This window comes from Penicillium riverlandense, assembly GCF_028828495.1.
Source record: "Penicillium riverlandense strain IBT 135883 chromosome Unknown utg000003l_segment0_segment0, whole genome shotgun sequence".
Classification (NCBI taxonomy): Eukaryota; Fungi; Ascomycota; class Eurotiomycetes; order Eurotiales; family Aspergillaceae; genus Penicillium; species Penicillium riverlandense.
Genome location: NW_026643196.1, coordinates 3,089,231 through 3,113,547, shown reverse-complemented (window position 1 = coordinate 3,113,547; position 24,317 = coordinate 3,089,231). Strand labels below are relative to the sequence as shown.

Below are 24,317 nucleotides of genomic sequence, written 5' to 3'. Positions count from 1 at the left end.
CAGGTACTGCTCGACTATAGGGTGACGCTCACGAGGCACAAAAGTACATGCGATAGGACGATGGAATGCAAAGAAAAAAAAGCAGGCAGTGATTGATGAGAGTATAGAAGATGTAGGGGATAAAGGAGGATAGAGAAGAAGACAATTCAGGGTCAGGAGGAAGGCCAGAGCAGGGGGCGAAGGCGAATAAATAGAGAGTATAGAGATGAAGCTTCTCCCGGGCAACGGTTACCGTGAGCACCAACCACGCTAATCCCGATCGGGACATGGTATGTCAGCAACTTTGGATCCGCCTCTTACGCCTTCCCGATCAAGATTTTCGCCCATGACGGAACCAAACGGTGATGGTCGCTTTGTGAGCCTCCCCTTAACAATGTGGGGGTGTCCCGTCCATATTTTCCTACATTGATTATTGATTGATGGCGCACTCTCCTTCTACATCCTCTCCTCCTTCCACCCCCCACCGCACCGCCTTATCCTTCTCGCAGGTCCACACCGACCCACTCGCTGGACTATCTTCCGCCCGAGCGGGATCTTCCACCACCGCCTCCATCCTCTCTGGCTGGAGCCCCTCGATGGCCTCTCGGATGGAACAAGACGCATACCTGATGCCGGCCAGCCCGGCTGGTGGTCGCCGGGCCAGCGCGGACTATCGCCCAAGCATCAGGAAGGCCCAGGGTCATGTTCCCGCATGCCTGGTGAATGCCTCAGTAACGTACTGCAGCAATGATCAGATCTATGCCTTTGGAGGGTTCGATCAGTACACCGACGAAGGTTGGTCTCCAGTGTTTCTACTGCGGAAACCGGTCCGCTGCTAATGAGCCTCCATTTATAGTCTACAATCATGTTCTCAAATTGGACTTGAACGCTCTGCGATGGGAACTGGTCGACAACTACGGCGACATTCCAGGAGTGCGAATGGGTAGGCCAGCCCCACTCTTCTGGCATTCAATCGATAGAACTGACTCTGTGCTTCTCCAGGTCATACGGCGACGCTGTACCAAGGTGACAAGCTGATCGTATTCGGAGGAGAAAATGAGCATCGCGAATACCTCTCCGACGTGGTCATCCTCGACCTCAACACATCCACCTGGGCCCAGCCGGACATTCGTGGGTCCATCCCTCGGGGACGGGCACGCCATGCAGCGGTGATCCACGATGACAAGCTGTTCATCGTGGGCGGAGTGACTGGCGAGAACAATGTCATCCTAGACGACCTGACCTATCTGGATCTGACCACTTGGACCTGGTCTCGGACATGGAGTTTCACCGCTCGATTCGACCACACGGCGTGGGTTTGGGGCAATCGCCTCTGGATCTTCGGCGGACTGGGACCGAACATGGAGCGGACAACCGATATCTACTGGCTCGACCTCAAAGGATCCCCGTCTCTGTCTGGAATCAACAGTTCCCAAGGTACCGTGGACTCCTTCGACGCAGCAAACAACGTTACTCATAGCGCAGGCTCCCTTTCTAGTCCATCGCAGTCATTGACCGGCCGCGCGGGAAGCTATGCCGCCAATTCTGGCAGCGTTCAAGTGCGCAGCATTGGTCGCCGCAAGCCCATTGCTCCCGGGTCCATCTCGTGTCTTCGATTCCAGTCAGGGCCTCACGTACCTGCCCTGTTCTCAGGTACTCACTTCCAGTCCTATGCATCGGGGGTTCTTCTCGATTTGATCACACCGTCGGAAACCGTCCGGTCGCATGACTGCAATCTGTCGGCCTTGGAACTTAACTCCCTGCGGTGGCAGAGGCTGGCCGATGGACAAGAGATCTTCCGCCCCGGTTACCGGTGGCACTATTGTACCGTCAATGAGAGCGGGACCAAGGCGTGGTTGCTGGGATGCAGCCTTGACATTGGGAATGCGCCCGGGGGCGGTGATGATAATCACATGAGCGAGGTACTTTCCATCGACTTGGAGAAGTATGGACTGCTAGGCAACGACTTGTCGGCAGAACCCCCCGAGAAGGATGCTTCTTGGCAATCCGATCCCTCTGGATCCTCATCACTATCTGGGCTGGGAGCTGACCTCTCTGCCGTCTTCGACCAACCTCCTGAGGCAGGAAGCGGCACTGATTTTGTCATCACTGCCGTCCGCGATGATCATGACGGTTTCTGTTCGGATGATATGGCCGATACCCCGTCCCCCTCCCCATCTCGTGTTCAGCCGACCTTTGTCGAACCTGGTCCCTCCACATCTGCCCCCATCCATGTCCACAAGATCATCCTGCAGCTGCGGTGGCCGCACTTCAAACGGCTGTATTCTGCACAGATGGCGGAGTATCACACGAAGCGGATGCACATCCCTGAGCCTTACTCGGTTGTGCGCGCCTTCTTGTACTACCTCTACACAGACAGCATTGCCGGACACCCGGAATACTGCTCCGACGTTGTCGACGTGGCTGGAATGTTGGTCATGGCCAACCTCTACGACATGCCGAAACTCCGCCTCCTGTGTGTCAACCGGCTGAGTCGCGAGATCGACGTTGAGAATGCCGCGATTGTCTGGGAGCGCGCAGGGCGGACGAATGAGCAGTGGCTGATGCGCCGAGCCGCCCAATTCTGTCTGACACACTGGGGTCGTGTGGTGCGGACAGACGGCTTCAAGTCCCTGAGCCACCAGAGCTTGATCCAACTGTGCGAGGTGGTGGACACGGAGGGCCGCATCATTGCGGGCCCAGAACTGGAGATGGCGGAGGGCCTGGGTGACCGAGATGTGAAACGCTCGCAGTTACGTCTGGGGTCTGCGACGGATGATCTGGACGAGTTGGACGACGAAGAAGGAATGGAACTCTCATGAATCGACGAATTGATCACGCATAGACCGGAGTTGGACAAGGGCTGGGGTGTCTTGGCAGGATTTACCAACCATCTTAGAGCTATAGGCTGTTACTTTTTTGATCTTGGGAGTTTGTCATTATCATCTAGAATGCGCTTTTTTTTAACCGTATCATTTTCCTTATCGGTTCGGAATCCGGCCCGTCCAGAGCGGATCCCCGCCAGGCTGTGCCCCTCGACCCATCTGGTTAACTCCCCGGTGGTGGAGCCGCGCAACGCTCTCGACGCGGCGTCTGCTCCGGATCGCGGAGAGAGGTCCTGTCACGATCAGGAAGCTCTTGAACTTGCTCATCCACCCAGCCCTAAGGGGCAACGGTCGTTCCACAAAAGGAAAGGAGACAATGAAGTATAAATAATCGCGGACCGCTGGGAAAATGTTTCGTGTCTACAGCGAAGCGCTACTCAATCAGCACCATGGGCTCCATACCCCAATCTAGTCTTCCGTCTGACTTTGTCTGGGGCTTTGCGACAGCTAGTTATCAGATTGAAGGCGCCGCGAATGAAGATGGTCGCCTACCTTCCATCTGGGATACATTCTCGAAAATCCCCGGCAAGGTCGCAGGCGGCGGGACCGGCGAGGTGGCCTGCGATTCGTACCATCGCACTCACGAGGATATTGAACTGTTGAAGACTTGTGGTGCGAAGGCGTATCGGTTTTCACTGTCATGGTACACTTCCACTCTGGCTTTGGTCAATTGGAAATAAAAACAGTTGCTGATCCGGTTTAACAATTAGGTCACGAATCATCCCCCTCGGAGGCCGCAACGACCCCGTGAACGAAACAGGCCTGCAACATTACCAGACATTCATCGACGACTTGATCGCAGCCGGGATCACGCCAATGGTCACACTCTATCACTGGGATCTCCCCGATGAGCTAGAAAAGCGCTACGGCGGCCTGCTGAACAAGGACGAATTCGTTGCTGATTATGCGCGCTACGCTCGCGTGGTGTTCGAAGCCTTCGGTTCGAAAGTCAAGCACTGGGTTACCTTCAATGAGCCCTGGTGTAGCAGCGTGCTCGGTTATAACGTCGGCGCTCACGCCCCCGGCCGGACGAGTGATCGATCCAAGAACCCTGTCGGTGATGGCTCGACTGAGCCGTGGATCGTCGGGCATAATCTCCTCGTTGCGCATGGAGCTGCTGTGAAGATATATCGGGATGAGTTCAAGGCACGGGATGGTGGTGAGATTGGCATTACGCTAAATGGTAGGTGGAAAGAATATCCTTTTGAGAGTTGCGGCTAACTGATGCATGATATATAAAGGCGACTGGGCCGAGCCCTGGGACCCTGAAAACCCAGCTGACGTGGAAGCCTGCGACCGCAAGATCGAGTTCGCCATCTCCTGGTTCGGCGATCCCATCTACCACGGCAAATACCCCGACAGCATGATCAAGCAACTCGGCTCCCGCCTGCCGTCCTGGACACCCGAGGACCTAGCCCTCGTGCACGGCAGCAACGACTTCTACGGGATGAACCACTACTGTGCGAACTACATCCGCGCCGGAACAGGGGAGCCTGATCCCACTGATGTGGCCGGGAACTTGGAGCTGCTGCTCGAGGACAAAAACGGGCACAGCATTGGGCCCATCACCCAGTCGCCGTGGCTGCGGCCGTGCGCCATTGGGTTCCGCAAGCTGCTCAAGTGGCTCAGTGACCGCTACGGATATCCCAAGATCTATGTCACGGAGAACGGGACAAGTATCCTCGGCGAAAATGATTTGCCGATGGACCAGTTGCTCGAGGATGACTTCCGCGTGCAGTATTTCAAGGACTATATCGGGGCCATGGCTGATGCCTATACCCTGGACGGGGTCAATGTGCGGGCATATATGGCCTGGAGTTTGATGGAGTATGTGTTTTCTTCGCTTCCTTTCTGCTCTTGGATTTTACGGACTAGATGGCTGATCATGTATTCAAATAGTAACTTCGAATGGGCCGAGGGCTATGAGACTCGCTTTGGCGTCACCTATATCGACTATGAACACAACCAGAAGAGAGTTCCTAAGAAGAGCGCCAAGGCCATTGGACAGATCTTTGATAGGCTCATTGAGAAGAAGGCCTGAGGCATTCAGCGGCGTTAAATTTGGGCAATGTCATTTAACGGATGTGCAGGCTACTGAATGAATTTGGCAGTACCGAAATAGATGATCCATTTGTAAATTCATGGCCTAGAAACAACAACAGCCTCCCTAGCATGCCTCTTCAATGGTTCGAAGACAGACTCCCCCAAGGCAGATCCCCGACCAGAATTCCTCAACATCATCCATTAAAAAGCTGGATCCACCGAACTCCTGTGTAAAAACACGACAACCTCTTAAAGCAACTTGACGCAGTTCAGGAGGTCAAGGTTGATCCCATTGCCCTAAATGAGTGTTAGCTTCCGGCATATAACAAGGAAAAAAAAGAAACCAATCCTACCGATTCGGCATCAGTCTTGCAGCAATAAGCATTAGCACTGCAGGTATCGCCGATGACTTGAACAAGGCAGTTAGCGACGCCGTCACAGCAGACTTGCTTGTTGCCCGAGGAGCTGCATGAGGCGGCAGACATCGGTGCGGTCAGCGTGGTGGCTGCCACGAAAGGGATAGCCAGGAGAGCCAGAATGTAGTGCATGTTGGCGGGAGAGTGGTGAATTTGAGGTAAAAAGTGGTTTGGTATGATAGCAAATGTAGTGAACTTGGATAGATGGAAATGATGCAGACGAGACCGAAGGAGCTCTTTATAGCTAGGCGGGAATCCCATCCTATCTCCTAGATAACGAAGTCACAAATCACTCTTTGGCTGAGGAATGTTGATCTGTATGCTATGCGACGATCACCTCGGAGGATGACGTTGTGCCGAGCAAAATGACGGTAGCCTTCTTGAAGGAGAATTCCTTCGGCTCTATCTAGAGCTGGAGCGTATTCTAAATTCGTGACTGATCAGCCGGTCGAGGAGGTTTCGCGCCCTGGTTTCACTGGGTCTTGATTTCATAGGTCGGTCCCACGACAATCCATAGTCAGGTATGCAAGCAGGTCCCTGATGACTCTGGCTCTGGTGACGAGGAGCTGAATTCCTTAACTTTACACGCTTTGAATTAATTTCCGGTACATACCATATGCGGCATGACGTAGAAATTCTCAGACAGTTGACCATTTCATGTGGATATCTGCTTCTTGACTCATTGTGGGAGCATTTCTCATTGATTCAAGCTTAATTAACATTCAATGAAAAGCAATATACATCCTGTCAGAGTCTGGAGCCACTCTCGCTCTCACCATGCCCTTGTAATTCTTCACAGTTCCCCCTTCCTGATCTTCCGCGGGCATCGCGGACTTAGTCCAGCCATACTGCAGATAAATCACCCGAATATCCTCCGTGGTAGGCCATCTCTCTACCATTCTCTCTGTGGCTCTTGTATCGCTCGTGACACCTGTGCTCTCCCGCCGATCAAAAGGAATATCGTACTGCTCCCTCTCCCCCTTTTTGTTTATAGCCGACGAAGAGGTCCCAAGCATGAACCTGAAAGAGCAAAACGGATCCCGCGCCGACAGCACCCATTCGAACAGCATCCCCACTTGCAGACCAGGATCATGGGTTGGGTCAGGCCCTGTGCATTCTTTGTCGCGAAAACGAAAAGCAAAGATATATCCAGTAGTAAGCAAAGGCGGTTGGTGGGTCAGCATGCGACGCCAACTTGCGTCGGCACGGAGATAGATGTGCATCTCATCTGGACTCTTGAACAGATAGGGCAGAGTAATTGGAGGTCTCCATCATAAACGGTTGAAAAGACGGTATGTCGTTGGATGGAGCACAGAGGGAGGGTTGGAAGGAGAGATGGGAGACGAAATCCGGAAGGAAGAAAGAGAGAGAAACGAGAGATACGATGCTTGCCTGCAGCTTTGGTAGCAAATAGATACAGTGGCCGAGACACTGTCACCTGAGGCCGCGAGGAAAACAAGCCTTAACAGTAATTAAGGGGCAAAACATGCATTGATGTCGCTGAAGTTGCACCCACGATAACTGGAGAAATAGACAGTATACTATAATTTTTCCAAGTCATAGTCACAGCTTACGGTATCTTGTGGTGCACATATTCGGTCACAGAACTTAAGACTACGGAGGGAAGGAAAAACGAAGGGAGAGCTGCCGATGGAATCAGTCTGCCTTCTATACTCCAATTAATGCCTGGTTGATTAGGCATCAATATTGATCGTCCAGTGGAGTTGACGGGGATCTCACGACCCTCAGGCTGCAACCTTTGCCGTGCTGCACTCCCCGCACAGCCAGGAACTCATGCATCGATAACACGGGGAGATGTAGATGCGACATGTCCCTGGACCAGCCACGTCTTCCAACCAGCCGCCGCGTCGGGGCTTCCAAGTCGCGGTCCGGATGCAAAACCTGCAAGTAAGCCTATATCGGATGGCCCAAGATCGTTTCTCATCCAAAACTAAACCCAAACACAGAATTCGGAGAGTTAAGTGCGGAGAGGAGAAGCCAGTCTGTCTCCGCTGCTCATCCACTGGGCGCAGATGCGAGTATGACGGCGGAGACACATCTCCTTCGGCTCCCTTGACCCAGTCCTCTCTGATTGTAACCCGCACTCTGTCTTTGTCTCCGAATTCAGGACGGCGGGAGCGTCGCGCATTTGAGTACTATTTTCAGCATGCTGCGCAGTTTCTTGCCGGGGGAATGGATGTGGATTTTTGGACAAGCGTGGTCCCCCAGATCTGCCGCAGCGAGCCTGCTGTGTGGGACGCAATGATCTCCGTCAGCGCCCTGTTTGAAAGTCCAGCCCAGTGCCCAGACTTCACGTTTTTGAGACAGCAACAAAACGGCTCTCTCACACTCGCTCAGAACCAGAAAGATGCTTTGATATGGTACTCGCGTTCGATGTCTACCATTCACGAGCAGATTGAGCGCGGCACTGCAGACCCCTACATAGCCCTGATTAGCTGTGTGCTATTTATCAGCATAGAGATCGTCCAGGGGCGTTTGGAGGAAGCTCTCCAGCTCTACTGGCAGGGCGTGAGTCTCATTCAGGACCTACGGACCAATGCTCATTTTTCAGCATCTGCTACCAAGGCCGCTCTCCTCGAAAACACTATAATTCCTCTATTTATGCGTCTGAACACCATTGCCCTCACTATCTCTGGAACGCCGGCCAGCGAGATTCTCACATTTGCGGGAAGCCACATGGGCCAGGGATTTACCTCTCTGGACTCGGCTCGGCTAGCCATTGTCGCTCTCTCTGCAGAAGCAATGCTCTTCGAGCGCGAGACATACTTGCATATCGTGGCTGTCGCTAGTGATTCTCGAGTGCACCCTGAATTTCTTACTAGACAACAAAATCTCCAAGCTCGTCTCGATCACTGGCTCCACGCATACACCAACTTGATTCAGACCATCCATCGCGAACCTGCAACACCACCACGACCACCCACTACCACCGAACCCCTTCTTCTTATATATCATGCCTCTGCATCTATATTCGTGTCAACTTGCTTGACATGCAGTCCTCTTAGCTACGACGTCCATCTACCCACTTTCCAAATGATCGTCGAGCAAGCCAGCCTCATTCTCAGCACCTCGGCGGGACCTGACGGCTCTCAGCCTCCTTTTACGTTTGAAATGGGAGTTGGTCTTCCGCTTTACTTGACCGCATTGCGGTGCCGTGATCCGATCATTCGACGGAGAGCATTGCATCTGCTGCGCCAATCGCCAAAGGTCCAGTCTTTCTTCAAGTGTACGCCAGTTGCACTGTTAGCAGAGGCCATTATGAACCTAGAAGAGGAATACAGTGCGTCACTACGCATTACAGGCTCAACAGCTTATGATGATAGTTCGGCACCGCTATCAAGTCGTATTCCGGAGGAGGCTCGCATTATCACTGCTGGTGTCTTTAAACCACGAAATGGTCCCCCGCATGGCTTTCCCGCAGATATATTTGCGGAATGGCTTGAGGGTGAATTTCGAAACTGGAATCGGAGTTCGGATCGACTTGTCTTGAGATTTTGCAGGGGCAAGCACTACCCAGAGCACGACACTTGGCGCTTAACTTGGGAAAATGTGCCCATTTGGTAGTGAGCTAAACCAAGTTCATAAAGAAAGTCATGTCATGAACGGGTTCATTGAAACTGTAACGCGCGCAAAGATGTTCGCAGCGGTGACATTCTGCTGCATACCGCGCAAGCCACATGCCATTCACGATGGCTCGCTTCATATGGTCTGTCATATTGGTTATATATTCTTTAGGAAATCCTGCTATCATTGCCGCGATAATACGCTCCGTGCATACTGCAAATAAGTTATCAGCTTGCGTTGTCGGACGTCGATTGATAGCAGCGGACTCGAGCCCGCCGATGAGCGCCGGCCCGGAGGAGACTAAAACTATCCTTGAACTACTTACATTGAAGTCTATAAGGTTTAAACTTGCATACGAATTTCAGTGAAATAATTTTAAGTCCCTGTCCATCGGTACCCCTCATACATAGATCGTGGCGGTCTCCACTCCAGGGCTTAGTAACTTGTATGACCAGCCCCCGGAACAGACCAGCGGCGGACACCAGCGGACAAAAGTCCGCCGACGATCACCGGTCCACCTCGGTCCCAGGTCGGGGGAACTGAGCTGGCGAGAAGCTGCTATAAGACTTGCACGAACACTCAACCCTGTCTTGGAAGCCCACGTCGTCCCAGAAAGCATCTAATCACCAAAGAGTAGGTTCACACGCCCCATCAACCTACCAAGTCTAACAGCGACGGCTAACAAGTATACCAGAAAACATGGCACAACAGGGAGACAAGTTCACCCTGCTCGACGCAAGCATCTCGGAGCTCCAAGATGCGCTCTCTTCAGGATGGCTAAGCAGCGTCGACCTAGTTTCGCGCTACCTACGTCGCATCAGCGTTTACGACGCCAACGGACCAAAGCTCAGCGCCATTCCGATTATCAACCCAAATGTCTTCGACGAGGCGGCCGCTTCAGACGCCAGGCGCGCATCGGGCCTTCCGCCGCGTCTGTTGGAAGGCATCCCCTACCTTGTCAAAGATAGTATCAAGGTAAAGGGGATGACGGTTGCTAGCGGCTCGCCCGCGTTCGAGAAGCTAGTTGCTACCGAGGATGCGGCGTGCGTCCAGGTCCTGCGGGAAGCTGGTGCGGTGCTTCTGGGACGTACTAATATGCCGGCCATGGCATACGGAGGGATGCAGCGTGGATGCTACGGGCGTGCTGAGAGTCCCTACAACAGCGCATACCTGGCTGCAGCGTACGCATCCGGCTCGTCGAATGGATCCGCCGTCGCGACTGCGTCTAATATGTGTGCCTTCTCTCTCGGCTCTGAGACAGTTTCCTCCGGCCGCTCCCCGGCCTCAAACAATGCTGTCGTCGCCTACACGCCCTCAAAGGGCTTGCTTCCGCTACGCGGCGTGTGGCCACTCTATCCGACATGCGATGTCTTGGTGCCGCATACCCGCACCATGGCAGATCTGCTTCTCATCCTGGATGTCCTGGCTACCTCCGATCAGTCACCACGGGGCGACTTTTACAATGAGCAGACCATCGTCCAGCTGCCTTCAATCACCACCCTCCGACCACAGTCCTTTTCGATGCTACAAGACACTAACTCACTCCGCGGTAAGCGCATCGGCGTCCCATCAATGTATATCGGAGGCGATGATTCCTCCCTGCAGGCTGTGAGCCGAATTACCACCCGGCCCTCTATCATCAAGCTCTGGCAACAAGCCCGACGAGCCCTGGAAGCATGCGGTGCGGAGATTATCGAGACAGACGGTTTCCCGCTTGTGACAACCTATGAATCCAATGCGATGAACGGCCAGCTCGTCACCGTCGCAGGCTTACCGGATGGCTGGCCTGCCACAGAACGATGCGAGCTGGTCGCGCACGCATGGGATGACTTCCTAGCCACAAACGCACAAGAGGGCCTCCAGTCCCTAGCGCACGTTGATCCAGCCACGATCTTCCCACCGGCACCGGGTTCTTTGGCAGGAACGCCCGACGCAGCGAACGCATTGAAATGGGACGAGATGGTGCGGTATCCGTCTCGCAAGGCTCCATCCATCCATGAGATCCCTGGTATTCGGCAGGCTATCCAAGCCCTCGAGAACGCGCGAAAGGTGACACTGGAGCAATGGATGGATCGGCTCGGTCTAGATGCCGTGGTCTTCCCCGCGAATGGTGATGTTGGTGCTGCGAATGCGGATGTGGACGAGATAGCGTCGCGATTTGCGTGGAGTAATGGGGTCAAGTACTCGAATGGGAACAGACCTATTCGCCATCTCGGTGTGCCGACTATTTCTGTGCCGATGGGCGTCATGGAGGATACGGGGATGCCGGTGAATCTTACATTTGCGGGCAAGGCGTACGACGACAATAGTCTTCTGCGCTATGGATTTGCGTTTGAGGCTGCTACGAAGAATCGTGTGCTGCCGCCTCTAGTTCCGGGGCTGGACTCGGATTGTTTTGAGATTGGCGGGACTCCTCGGGTATTGCCAGCACAGAATCCTCCGGAACTGGTGGTTGAGTCCCAGGTGAAGAATATTCATGGGTCTGAAGTTGCTGTGCAGGTGCAGGGGTCTTTGAAGCTGGGTGGTGCGCAGTTAAAGAGGCTTTCGTGCTTTGTTAATGGGAAGCCTGTCCAAGTGGCTGTCGAGGGTGATGGATGGTCTCTCGTCACCTCGTACCCTATCTCGGAACGCGATGCGAGCTGGGAACGCTGGGCCAGTCCTGCGCTGAAGCAGACGATTGTGACTATTACGGCGCATACAGATGCTGGCCTTGCAACGGGCAAGTTGATTCTTCTGTAATATACTAGTTGGGGCATATTCCTCGGAACTTGCAATCAGTCTCTTGATAACTACGTATCTACCAGTCGTCCGAAGTTAAATTCTATGTGCGGCCTTGCATAATCCGTTCGTTAAAGCATGCTTGGAGTTTAACTGGGCACTAGGATACATTCATGCTTCTCATTGAATAGTGGCTCTCAATTCATCATCGTAAGATACAAAGCTAGGAGGAGCAGGAAATCCTGTCTCTATGCGGTCAGACGATAATGGAACCGAAGGCTTTGTAAGTATTCCTTGCGTGCGGAGTCACAATTGAGGCTCCGAAGAGGCTTCATGTCTTCCTGAAGCGACGGATTGTCTCTTAAGCAATTAGTGTATTACTATCGTGTTATTATTAGTAGTTAACTATTCAATTATAACATGCACCCACACTCCTAGAGCAAACCCATGGGAATATTCCAGTGCTCATCTGTACATACAACAATCTTTCACAATGGAAATATAGAATCAAAAGTTGTTGAATGTCCAGGACGATATGGGATAGATCATTTCATAAATGAGGGGTATATAGAAAACTTTTCCATAATTGCCCCGCTGGTCACGGCTTCAGTTGTATGTGTTAGATTTCTTTTTTTTTTTTTTTTTCGTTCTTCCATTCGAATTAAAATAAGCTGTCACTTGTTCCCTGATTCCTGTTCGCCTTCACTCAGCTTTGTTGCCCCATTTGTGGTATCTCCTGAAGGTGTTCCATGACCACTACCCTCTGCGTTTCCCATGCTTTGGCTGTCGATAATGTGGCCACTCTCTAGCCCATTGGCATTTAGGCTGAGGTGGCTCCTCTCGCCCTCGAAAAACAAGGCATAGGCCTCTTCGCCATGGACTGCATCATCACCAACAAGCAGTTTTTGGTCACTCATACGCAACGGTATGCGTAAGACATATTGAATGAAAACGCAGATCAACGTCGTCATGAACATATTGAGGCCAATGATGAATAGGGCACCCACAATCTGCAGCCATACCTGCCTCCCATTACCTTCGATCGCGCCACCGGGATTTGTAAGACCAAATGCTGCACATCCATCAATAGTAGCAAAGATACCTGTGAGGAAACCACCGAGGAATCCGGCGACCATATGTGTATGAACAACTCCCACTGGAACAGAAAATGGCTCAGTTAGGTTAACCATTCATGGGAATTTCAGCTCTGGGGCTACTTACTAACGTCATCAACCTTCTTCATCCATTTCATTCTCCCTAGAACGTTCATTGATATCCAAGGGATCGAACCTGAGCATACTCCAATAATGACAGCTCCCCACCCTGCGACAAAGCCAGCAGCGGGAGTGATTGCCACAAGACCAGTGATTTCGCCTTGAACGGCACCTATGACGGATGGCTTCTTGAAGAAGATAAAGTCCAGGGAAGTCCAAACGAGTAGACTCATGGCGGTACAGATATTGGTGTTGAGAACGGCAACGCCGGCGTCAGGACTTGCCGCATAGGGGTCACCTCCATTGAAACCATTCCAGCATACCCAGAGGATCCCCGCGCCGACCAGCATGAGAAGAATATTGTTAGGGAAGAAGGAGTCCTTATCGCGTTGCAAGCGTGGGCCTACCCAGTAGGCAGCGGTAAACCCTATTAATCAGACATGGTGTTAGAAAAAGCTTTAGTTTGAAGGTATTTGATATCTTTTCCCTGGCTTACCAGCAGTACCAGAGCTCAAATGGATGACGTATCCGCCTGAATAGTCTAGGACTCCCATCTTGCTGAGAAAGCCACCACCCCAAAGACTGCGAGAGTCATCAGTTAACACATTCCACACGCCATAACTTGTGCTAGATGACAAACCTAAATGCCCCAACGGTATAACTCAGTGTGATCCAAAGGGGCACAAACACCATCCATGCCAAAAGATTTATTCGCCCTAACAGGGATCCTCCCAAAATTATGACTGTGATAGCCGCGAAGACGAACTGGAAGTAGATCATAGTTGACAAGTTGAAATTTACTGTGATATCTGCGGCTGGTAAGGCCGCTTGTGCCAGGTTTTGTTGCATGGTTAACACGGGACCGGGAGTTCCAACCAACGGGAAGTTGCCCCATTGCTTGCCGAAAGCCATTTTGTATGCCCAAATAACCCAGCACACAAGTGTAGCGGAGAAAGCGTAGAATACCTGACCTTAGTCAGAATAGTGGTATCAATTGAAATGGTTGAGTAACGAGTGTACCATGAACGCGGAATTAATGGCCCATTTCCTATATAAATTGAACATCGTTAACTCGTGATAGTGAAGCATTGCACAAGAAAACTTACTTCTTAACAAACCCCGCATAGAGAATCGCAAGCCCCGGAATTGACTGAAGAGCGACTAGTGTACCAGCCGTTAACTGCCAGGCCTGGTCTCCCTTGTTGAGCCAGCTGTATGATGGTCAATAAAGTCACCTATAAGCATTTATACCCACATAGGTCAGAACGTACTCTGGAGCTGGATTGGTTAATGCTGTGGCAGACATTGTTGAGGAATAGAGAAATATTAATTCAGAGGCAATATATCCGGGAACAGCATGTAGTGCACTCGGGTAGAATATGCATCCACAGGCGTCGATCGTATGTATAAATACAGGACAGCTGTTGGAGCGACCAGAAATTGAAAATCGAGTTTGAGCCCTGCTCAGACCTTTTAAACGATCTAGATCGGACCATTAACTCCCTTTTATTTAGTCCTATGGCATTCTAAAATCGGCAGGCATTTCATCGGCTTTTTGCATCTTCTTAATCACTGTGCCAGCCACTCATGATCAGTCCATCTACATCACGCGCTCTCAAACATAGGGATTGCGAGAGATAAGACGAAAACATGTCTTCAGAGCCAATGGAAAGGGTACCCCGCGTAGATATCGATATCACTAATCACACTATGACACCTGAAAATTCCGAGCAACAGAATGGTGATTCGTCAAAATTGTGCTATCTCTGTCAATACCATTACTATTTTAGGTTTCTTATACCTTGGTAGTTACGACAAGCCTTATCAGTCCCCACCCGAGGTATCCCCCGCCTCTTCCCTCGCAAGCTTCTCAGAAAGCTTAACCCCCGGGTGTGGAGATAAGTCTCTCAGATCCTTCGTTACTGGTTCAAATCTGTCCCATAATTTCAAGGGGGCTTGGCTGATGACGCTGATAATCGACGTGCATTCCTGTAATCGCTTAGTCCTAAGTCGCTGTATTTACGCCATCCAAGCCTAGTCCGCAGCAGATCAATCAGCTTCCGTCGTCTTATCTTCCGTATGTTTGTATTTTGTATATCATATTTCTTGCCCTCTATTCTATCTGAGTTACAACGTGCGACAAAATCGATCAGATGATGGTAATTGAGTGCTATCGTGGCTGAGTCTACCAATCAGGCAACTGCCAAATCGGAAGAATGACTCCTCGCGAATAAAGTCACTCATATGTACCAATAAGGAAAGTGATAATGAAAGGATGGACTGTAGATGAAGTGTGGGGTGGTGGGGGGATCGGGCATATTAATCTGGGGTAATGCCAAGCAACGGTGGGTTCCTTTCTGATCCGTCCAAGTCTTGTGCACCATAAGTCCTACGTACCGAGAAAGACCCAGGCGCTAGGTGAATTCACAAGAGGTAAGTCCAGGGCCTACTGGCTTGGCAAAACTAAGGGAATAATAGATCCTCTAAACCACATTAGAGATTTGCTTGATACTAGCATGGTGCCACAATGTTCAGATTTTGGAAACGTCGTGGCTGGTTCAGGCTACAAGGTGCCGACCTTGACGGAGATATTGGGAGTGAAGATAGATGGAGACTACTTTCCGACAATATTTGTAATGGAGAGTATTTATCTTTGCCTCGAGCTAACATGAGATCTCGATCACGAGGGCGGGGTCCTGCAAAGGAACAGGGTGGATATATGAGCTTTGGTATTGGTGGTGCGGGCAATATTCGGAGGTAAATGACAGTGCTGCTTTTCTTAAGCACTCTTTGACAATATCGTCTGTCTTATATTTTCAGTCGGCTGATCTTTGGCTTCTTCACTTTACTAGGGTCTCACTTCGAAATGGACAATACTTTGAAGAGCCGGCGCCATCAACCTGAAATCGTGATGCAAAACAGTTCGACTGGTTCGCCTACTTGAATATGGAAAATTGATCCTCCCACTTCAGATGCAACAGTTAGATGTACTCTTTTACAGGAGCATACATTTGATATCATCTGGCGATTTCAAGTTCCATTTACAGTATTAGTGTAATTATTCAATTTATAACATGCACCACATCCCTAAGGTCAAGCCATGAGATATTCCCGTGCTCATCTATACATACAATAGCCTTTCACAATGGAGATATAGAACCAAAAATGTCAATGTTAGACATTATGATACGATATCTATCGGAACATCTGATATCTCTGTAATCTGTAGAAACTCTCCGTACATCATCTCCTCAATCATATCCAGGACAGCCCGGTGGAGGTACCTCTTTTTCAATTGCTCCAGGTAAAACTCCGCGTCTTCAATCGAGACTGAGGCTCTAGTGTCGTACATATCCGCGCTGGTACTGTCCAGCACCTTCTGATGTAAGAAGTCGAAGAGCTTCGTATATGGCAATGCATCGGCCCAGCGATTTGCAAAACAAGACAAGGTCGTTGCACAAGCGGGAATGGCCTCTAAAGAATAAGATTCAATGTGGGCTTTTTGCCGCGTTGTCGACCAGACAATGTAAAGGAGCATGATACCCGCCCGGAACTGGAACACGAGCTGAACCCAAAGTCAGTAATGATGGCTATTCTTGTAGGCCGGACTTCACTTACTGCAGACCAAGTATAGCACATAACATGGCCCTCTTCCTGCAAACGCCGGAAACTCAGACAAACCTCTACGATAGCAGACAGGATGTCTTCCGTGCCATCGTGCTCAAGGAAGTCTCTCTTCTCTTCCATGAGGATAAGAACACTATAATCATATAATTTCGCCATCCAGACGGGGTGAAGGTAGCCACATGGCCCAATTTCACTTCCATAACGCGGTATATCCTGCCGCCAGACATCCAACGCAGATTTGATAGAAGAACTGTGGTCATCATTTTCCAGCAAACAGCGGCGCGGCTGGTTTTCCCGTAATCTTCTAATATTTGCTTGGATCTTTCGTAGTCGGAATAAGTGGCTGAGGGCTGGGTTTGAGTTGTCTGGGGGCTGAACCGCGTCTCCCAAAATACGCATCTAGATGATGGTGTCAGTAGCTTCCTGGCAGCATCCTCAAGGGACACAACTAACATCGTCGTCCACAGCCCTATAGGCAGCTGAGACAGGCCTATCCCATCCAGAGACGACAATCTCATTCAGCATGTAGCAGGTAATAAACATGCTCTCCGCCAGAGACTCATCCGATCCGGACATGATGGTCGTGCTGTCCCGGCCCGCAGACGCATACTTGCGGATTTCGGCAATTGCAGCCGTGCAGAATGGCATCACTGAAGACACACTCGTGGTCATTTCTTCAATCGATGGAGAATGCATAGTATAAAGTATCATAAGAATGGATGCTTGGATCTGCAGGACGGTGGAGGATTGTGCGACGACATGCGGGTAGAATCTCATGGCGGAGGAGTAAAGTTCTTTTGAGCGAGTTGAGTGCGTGGGATCTCGCTGGAGAGTGCTGCAGAGGGATGCGCCAATGGCATAGACCATTTGCAGAAAGTATCCTCTCCAGTCTTCGTCTTGTCCCGTTGTTAACCAGTCGCTATGCCAGGACTTCCAGGCGCTTTCGTTCAGAAAAGGCCATTCTCGGTTGGAAATGCTGAAATAGAGGTTTGAGTAGAGCTCAAGCAGCCAAGGGTCGTCGCCGTTCATGGTGGGATACAATGATCCTGTGTCTATGTAAGGAAAGTCGATTGCAGTGTCATCTAGCAGCGAAAATGCGTCTGCAAATGGTGAGGAGTGTCGCGATCCTCGGCGGGGATAGGATTCAGGTATAAGGACCAATGCGCCGTCATTTTCAGAGTCACCATTCCAGCTGGGAGGAGCATCTGGAGATGTATTCCACGGTATGCGCAAAGCACTGACAGGTGATTGCGATTGCGAGCGCGAAACTTCACCATCCACCACCGCATCCGTCTGCACAGCCGCATCGCACATGGTCCCGACCGATCCCGCATCGAGTTCAGCCACTCTCTCTTCTAGCTGCTTGAGGTATTCCAACGGGATGGTGACACTCTCGCCCGTCAGGCGGGACTTGGCCGGCAGGCATTCCGCGCCTTTGCGGCGACATTCGCCACAGACGGGTTTGACGTGGTCACATTTTCGTTTGAGGCGGAAACAGCGGGCACAGGCTATATTTCTCGCGTTCTTGGAGGGTCGAGACATGCGAGGGTTGCTAGTGAGGCGGGTGAGCGGGGAGTTTACGGAACAAAGTTGGGGTATCCGAAGAAGAAGGTTCGGAACTAGCCCGAGATAGGATTGCGGTTCGCCCCACAGAAAGATAAGAAAGATATGGGGCACGACACATAATTAGTACAGGCCTCTGTTGAGTAAGTAGTTACAGGTAAGTGCAAAACCAGCTTCACCACTACGCACTCACATATTGATTATGGACTCCACTGCCAAGGCGCTATTTAGGAAAATGTGTGCATTTCAGTGGACCATGATTTGTACCCGTTGATTTATTGTCGGATCGCAGGATATCCGTACGCACTAGTACTGAGGGAACCAATTGAGATGATTGGTTGAAGAACTATCTAAGAGATCGCTGTTGAGAGTGTCTCATAGCCTCAGGGCCTAGTGTTGGCATGTTACGCCGCAGGTTACCCCATTTACCATACAAAACCTAAGAGAGAGTGGGTAGACGCTGAATCACCCTGTCCTAGTGGTAAAATACCCCTTCTTCAGCTCGACATCGACGGTAAGATTCATTTCACGTGATGAGATGGGGCTGAGGGACATCTGCCCCGCGTTCCTACCTCCCAGAGAGAAAGCAATCATCACCAGAAGAGTTCAGACCCTTCTCAGTCTTACCCCGCCGACGTTATTTTGTTGACACGCTGTCTTACTTTGGCATGTCCGATCCAAAAAACTACACTGTTGGCTGGATTTGCGCTATCACCACTGAATATGTTGCCGCCCAAGCCTTTCTCGATGAACAGCATGAAGGCCCGAAATACTTGCCGTCTCACAACGAAAACAAGTATACTCTAGGCAGAATAGGAATACACAATGTGGTTATTTCCGCTCTACCTTTGGATTCATACGGTACCTCCTCAGCAGCGCGAGTCGCCAGAGACATGTTACAAAGCTTCCCTAATGTTCGAATCTGTCTAATGGTCGGCATCGGTGGCGGAGCGCCGAGCCCAAAGAATGACATTCGACTTGGTGATATTGTGGTTAGCCTTCCCCTTAATGACCAAAGTAGCGTCATTCAGTACGATTTCGGTAAAACTATAGAAGGCCAAAGCTTCTATCCTACGAGCTTTCATGATCAGCCCCCTATCGTTCTCCGCGCAGCGGTTAACAGGCTTCAGGCCCAGTATGAGATAAAGGGTCATCAACTTAAAGAGTTAGTACGTCACGCTCTTAGGGAACAGCCACGGCTACGGAAGAGATACAAGCGACCAGATCGAGAAAGTGACCGACTTTACCAGAGTCAGGTCGTCCATCCACCTTCACCTGAAGTTGGATCAAATTGCACTAGAGATTGCGGAGATGATTCAACTAGCTTAGTCTTGCGATATCCACGCTCTGAGGGTGAAGACAACCCGGCGATTCACTATGGTTTAATCGCATCTGCCAATCAGCTAATAAAGGATGCTCTGATCCGCGATAAACTTGCTGCGGAAATGGGTGTCTTGTGCTTTGAAATGGAAGCGGCTGGGCTAATGAAACATTTCCCATGCCTTGTGATCCGCGGTATCTGCGACTACTCCGATTCACACAAGAATAAAGAATGGCAAGGGTATGCGGCAATCGTCGCAGCAGCATATGCTAAGGATCTTCTATGCGAAATTGCTCCTCAACAACTAGAGCGAGAAGAGAGGATTATAGAGATCATTAGGCCACGTGTCGACCTTATGGCTCGAACTACAGATCGACTCGATCAGAATTTAGCCTTTGATAAACTGCCCGATGAACTGCCCCTTGCAAGTGGAGCCGAGTATGGCTCATACCTGGACCAAAATGAAGCCGAGTGTCTTCCGGGTACGAGAACCGAGCTCCTTCAACAGATAGAAGAATGGGTTTCCTCACCAGGCGGAAAGTGCCTATTTTGGTTAAATGGGATGGCTGGAACAGGGAAATCCACAATATCTCGGACTGTGGCAAAGTTGCTCAAGGAAACCAATCAACTAGGAGCAAGCTTTTTCTTCAAAGGGGGTGAAGGTGATCGAGGGAATGCCACAAAACTGTTCCCGACACTCGTAAGGCAACTAGTGCTCAAGTGCCCTGGGCTGATTACTGGCGTCCGGAAGACGCTCAGTGACGATCCTGACGTTGCCTCAAAATCGCTTAGCGAGCAGTTTGACAAATTACTCCTTCAACCGCTTCTCAATCTTGACCAATTCAGCCAGCAACCTCAAATCGCTGTGATTGTGATTGACGCTTTGGATGAATGCAAACATGATGAAGATGTACTAAACATAATCCGGCTACTGCCTTTGTTACAGAAGGCACGCGTTGTTCGGCTACGAGTATTCTTGACAAGCAGACCTGAGCTGCCAATTCGCCTCGGATTTCAGAACATCGCGAATAATGATTATCAGGGCCTAACTTTCCATGAGATCTCCAAGAAAGCGATGGAAAATGATATATCTTTATTCCTAAAGGACCGATTTGCGAAGATCCGACTCGAGAGACATATTTCTCGGGACTGGCCTGGAAACAATGTTATTCACTCAATTATAACATTCTCGGTTCCGTCATTCATTTGCGCCGTTCTTGTGTGCCGTTTCCTCGAGAATCCTCATATTGACCCCGTGGATAGCCTTACCAAGATCCTTCCACAGCTCACTGAGGAGTCTAAGCAGCGTGGAACGTATAGTCAGATTTTAAATCGACTACTCAACAAACGCATTGAGTGTGAAAGGCAGGAGAGTGGAGACTGCGAGACTGAATATGATAACGAGAACTCAGCGTACAACCCAAGTGACATCGAAAGCATCTTCTCTACAGAATCGTTTCAGTCTTCTCAATCATCCCAGGGCGAAATCACCTCCATCGCTATATCTGAGCTAACCAATTTACTTCTGAATGACGACGAGTTGAAGCTTCTATATCCAATAGCCATCTCGAAAGTTGGCCCTGATAGATTTCAAAGAAACTTTGCCCGGATCCTAAGAAATTATGGGCGACGCTTAAATGGCGAAGCATCAAATGAAATTCAACGTCAAGCGGCACAATTTGTTCGGCTGTCTGCGCGGCAGACATCAGCTCAACTTCGCATAGCGCTCATGCAAGGTAGCAGCGGACTTCTTATAGGAAAGAAACTGGTATCGAAGTCGGCTCAAGTCAACGCGTGGATAGCGTCACAAACGGGGGGTCGTCCGTATTCGAATGCGGATGCCAACGAGTCGTCAACGGACAGCGATTCGACTAGTTCAGGAAACGGTCATGAAAGCTCTCTTGGGACCCTTGAAGAGGTGAAAGTGTTTATGGTATCAACAAAAGCATTTCCCGGGCTGCGCCAAGAATTCCGGGAATGGCTAGAAGTCAAACGGAAGGATAGCCGCAAGGGTTTGAATGAGAAGATTGAGGAGCCTCTTGCAGTCCACAAAATCGACAGTACCTCAAACCTGAACATCGCACAAGGTTAGATGTCGATGTCGGAACGTCTGCTCTTTATTTTCGTTAATATTATTTTAGATTGCGGATTTGACAATACTGCTGAACCTGGGCCGTTAGAAATGTATTCTGTCGGCTCTACTCAGCTTCTGAAAAGTGGTAACAGCTCCATGGAGAAATTTGCGACCGAATCTACAGATACAGGTAAAACGACCAGATTGTCGTCCTGGTGGCTTCGGTTTATGAACATCTTCGCCCCACCAGCAGCTGGTTACCAACGAATTTCGTATATATGCGTGAGTTCTGTTGCTTTTACAGTTGAGACAGCGTTGATATGTTCCAGGGCTGTGGAGAATTTTCATACCTCGATGTTAGAGAGCTATCCGTGGGTGGAATTGAGAGGTTCCGGCGAAAACTCCTTGATAGCGTCGCTGCCGTTAACACTACACCACATATTTCATCTAGTTCGAGTCGTTTAGAACCTCCGCCTCAAGCGCATTTGAATCCCAGCTTGAGTTCAAGCATGGCCAGCCAAAATATTCTAAACATGGAGGCCCTACATCATGGCTCATCTCCGTCCATTCAGACTGAAGATACCCAGACTTGCTGCACGACATCCCAGGATCAGGATTCTCAATTCGTTCTCTTGTGCATGAACACAAAAGGCTCAACTGTCTTGGTCCATGTCGAAGTGAGTTCTCTAACCAATGACCAATATTTTTTTCAGCAAATACATCAAGAATACCAGACACTTTGTCGTGAGCACGGGTTCAGGCTTTCAATGATCGTTCCATTGCGCGCTTGCAACTTCCTTCGCGCACTTTCAATGTGGTTACCACGACTCCCATCATTAGCGAAGCTCTTTCATTTTCCTTCGACACTCTTCCCTAGCCTCCCTGAAATGCATATCCTCAAAGTCGAATCTGGAGATTTTGTCCGAGTACGTGTATAACATTTCTGCAGTCGGTACTTATAAAGATCGAGCGATGGATGAGCTCATTCTCTCTCTCTCACACAGTTTTCACTGATCCCTATTGGAATGTCGTGTTGTCCTTCATGGTTCAAGATGAGAGAATTTCCCCCAGAAGTTGAGGTCAGGACAAGAAGATATCTCTACGAACCAGTACCAATGGAAGACGTTGAATTGTTCCGTATTCCGTTGCGACACCTGCTAAAACCGGGACCCCACACTGACAGGTTTTGGACGACTATGATTCCCAAAAAACTCCGAGACCCATTGGTCCGACTACCCGGAAATAACCGGCATGTCATCGGATGGGGCATCCGTATGAATGAGAGTCTGAATTGGGTCTTCATTTTGCCATCGATACTCGTGATTCTCTTGGCAGTTGGTGTCAGCGTATTCGTCTACGCAGCAGTCACGTCAGATAACTCGTCAGCTTTTGGCCTGGGAGCGTTCTTGGTGGCAATATTTACAGTTTATCTTTCATATCAATATTTTGCGTGGAAAGATGACATTTAGTTAATAGAAGTGGATATTCGGAATGGATCTATAAACGAAAATTGCTTTCAAGCTAGCGGCCTCGCAAGGGAGGAACACAAAGAATGAAAAAGCGTGAATCGGTGAAGCTAGGCTTGCACTTAACCTTACTAGATCTTCATTCTTGGATACAATACACTATTGCATTTTGACTGGGAATGATAAGATAAAATGTATAAAAAATACCTTGGTCCACTGAGCGGCACTTAATTTCTGGACTAGCAGTGGACCCCGGAATTAGAACAGTGTAAAACGGTGAAGCTGGTTTTGCACTTCCCTGCATAGACCAGAGGATAACTAAACTGACGCCGGTACCCGTAATAGTAAGACGTGCTCAAATCAACCCCGTTTCAAGCATGATCAAACTCTTAGATCCCGGCATAGAATCAACGAATCCACTTCTGACCGGAAACATCAAACCCAATAGTCGCAGCCTCGACATGGAGCATCTTGAGCATGAACGCCATTGTAAATTCCTATCCCGGCATCAATTAGCAACGACTCCATCTCCAAGTAACCAAAAGATTACTGACCTCATCATCCTGGACAGAGTCCTGCTTCTCCGAAACCCCCTTCTGCGGAGAATCTACATCCATATCTCCATCATACTCCATATCTCCACTGTAGCTGTCCCCTTCACCGCCGTCCTCATTCTTCTGCTGCTCCGAATCATCCCACGGTGCATTATCACGCTTCGAGCGCTCTTGCCAGACACCTAGACCACCCATACGCGCGACGCGGTCCCGAGCACCAAGGAAGACCTCATCGGCTGCTTCCTGGCTGATGAAACGCCATTTGAAGATCAAAGCTTCCAAATCTGCGCCTTTGCTTGAGGACTCAATCCGTAGAGCCTGGCGTGCGGTATCGATTTCAGAGCGGAGAGATCCGATGCGAGTCCGGAGAGTGCGCTGTTTCTTCTGTAGCTCGAGGACTTTGGGGTCTGTGAGAGGGGATGTGGTGGGTGTGCTAAGGGTCATGATTGCGGGCTTGCGTTTGCGAATAGGGGAGCCGGATGCTGGAAGGGATGATTTGAGGATCGGGCTTGAATTACCTGGCGTGGGAGCTGGATTCAAGAGTGATTCGTTCTTGTGCTTGGTTGCCTCGGGTGTAGTTGGCTCTGTCGTTGAGGGAACGTTCTCGCTGGATGCGGTCGTTCGGCGGCGCAGAGGTGATTTGAATGGCTTGGAGAGCGTAGATGCTGCGTCCAGGCGACGGCGCTTTTGCGTACGGTGCGTGTCGGGGTCAGACATGATGAGTACGATGAACGGTCAGTTGGGGGTGGGTGTGTGTTGGGTGCAAATGGTGGGAGACGAAGCCATGGGAAGAGATGGGATGGATCCTCGCAAAGTGGCCACCCTCACCACGCCTTCACTATACTACGGGCCGGAGGAGAGAACAAGCAAGA

The 24,317-nt window shown here is 50.3% G+C and overlaps 9 protein-coding genes across 9 annotated transcripts; 5 read left to right on the top strand and 4 right to left on the bottom strand.

Annotated features, from left to right (window-relative positions):
* Positions 1-419: 419 nt before the first annotated feature.
* On the top strand, positions 420-2,801 carry N7474_004919 (Kelch motif domain protein; the record flags this gene model as incomplete). Its single annotated transcript, XM_057196334.1, has 3 exons — positions 420-774; positions 836-922; positions 982-2,801. The coding sequence occupies 3 exons, from the start codon at positions 420-422 to the stop codon at positions 2,799-2,801; spliced, it is 2,262 nt and encodes a 753-aa protein (XP_057053730.1).
* Positions 2,802-3,253: 452 nt separating this feature from the next.
* Positions 3,254-4,905, top strand: N7474_004918 (glycoside hydrolase family 1 protein; the record flags this gene model as incomplete). The annotated part of the gene is made up of 4 exons (XM_057196333.1): positions 3,254-3,507; positions 3,575-4,047; positions 4,106-4,691; positions 4,764-4,905. The coding sequence occupies 4 exons, from the start codon at positions 3,254-3,256 to the stop codon at positions 4,903-4,905; spliced, it is 1,455 nt and encodes a 484-aa protein (XP_057053729.1).
* Positions 4,906-5,156: 251 nt separating this feature from the next.
* On the bottom strand, positions 5,157-5,455 carry N7474_004917 (uncharacterized protein; the record flags this gene model as incomplete). The annotated part of the gene is made up of 2 exons (XM_057196332.1): positions 5,157-5,204; positions 5,261-5,455. 2 exons carry the CDS (start codon positions 5,453-5,455, stop codon positions 5,157-5,159), a joined length of 243 nt encoding a protein of 80 aa, XP_057053728.1.
* Positions 5,456-7,151: 1,696 nt separating this feature from the next.
* On the top strand, positions 7,152-8,908 carry N7474_004916 (Zn(II)2Cys6 transcription factor domain-containing protein; the record flags this gene model as incomplete). The annotated part of the gene is made up of 2 exons (XM_057196331.1): positions 7,152-7,231; positions 7,291-8,908. 2 exons carry the CDS (start codon positions 7,152-7,154, stop codon positions 8,906-8,908), a joined length of 1,698 nt encoding a protein of 565 aa, XP_057053727.1.
* A 699-nt stretch (positions 8,909-9,607) lies between these two features.
* N7474_004915 (uncharacterized protein) lies at positions 9,608-11,647 on the top strand (the record flags this gene model as incomplete). Its single annotated transcript, XM_057196330.1, has 1 exon — positions 9,608-11,647. One exon carries the CDS (start codon positions 9,608-9,610, stop codon positions 11,645-11,647), a length of 2,040 nt encoding a protein of 679 aa, XP_057053726.1.
* A 653-nt stretch (positions 11,648-12,300) lies between these two features.
* Positions 12,301-14,146, bottom strand: N7474_004914 (ammonium transporter; the record flags this gene model as incomplete). The annotated part of the gene is made up of 7 exons (XM_057196329.1): positions 12,301-12,782; positions 12,848-13,267; positions 13,337-13,422; positions 13,481-13,806; positions 13,861-13,888; positions 13,947-14,051; positions 14,112-14,146. 7 exons carry the CDS (start codon positions 14,144-14,146, stop codon positions 12,301-12,303), a joined length of 1,482 nt encoding a protein of 493 aa, XP_057053725.1.
* Positions 14,147-16,021: 1,875 nt separating this feature from the next.
* Positions 16,022-18,009, bottom strand: N7474_004913 (uncharacterized protein; the record flags this gene model as incomplete). Its single annotated transcript, XM_057196328.1, has 3 exons — positions 16,022-16,405; positions 16,459-16,866; positions 16,921-18,009. 3 exons carry the CDS (start codon positions 18,007-18,009, stop codon positions 16,022-16,024), a joined length of 1,881 nt encoding a protein of 626 aa, XP_057053724.1.
* Positions 18,010-18,698: 689 nt separating this feature from the next.
* On the top strand, positions 18,699-21,443 carry N7474_004912 (uncharacterized protein; the record flags this gene model as incomplete). The annotated part of the gene is made up of 1 exon (XM_057196327.1): positions 18,699-21,443. One exon carries the CDS (start codon positions 18,699-18,701, stop codon positions 21,441-21,443), a length of 2,745 nt encoding a protein of 914 aa, XP_057053723.1.
* Positions 21,444-23,298: 1,855 nt separating this feature from the next.
* N7474_004911 (putative DNA repair protein Dds20/Mei5) lies at positions 23,299-24,162 on the bottom strand (the record flags this gene model as incomplete). The annotated part of the gene is made up of 2 exons (XM_057196326.1): positions 23,299-23,388; positions 23,446-24,162. 2 exons carry the CDS (start codon positions 24,160-24,162, stop codon positions 23,299-23,301), a joined length of 807 nt encoding a protein of 268 aa, XP_057053722.1.
* Between the last annotated feature and the right edge of the window lie 155 nt (positions 24,163-24,317).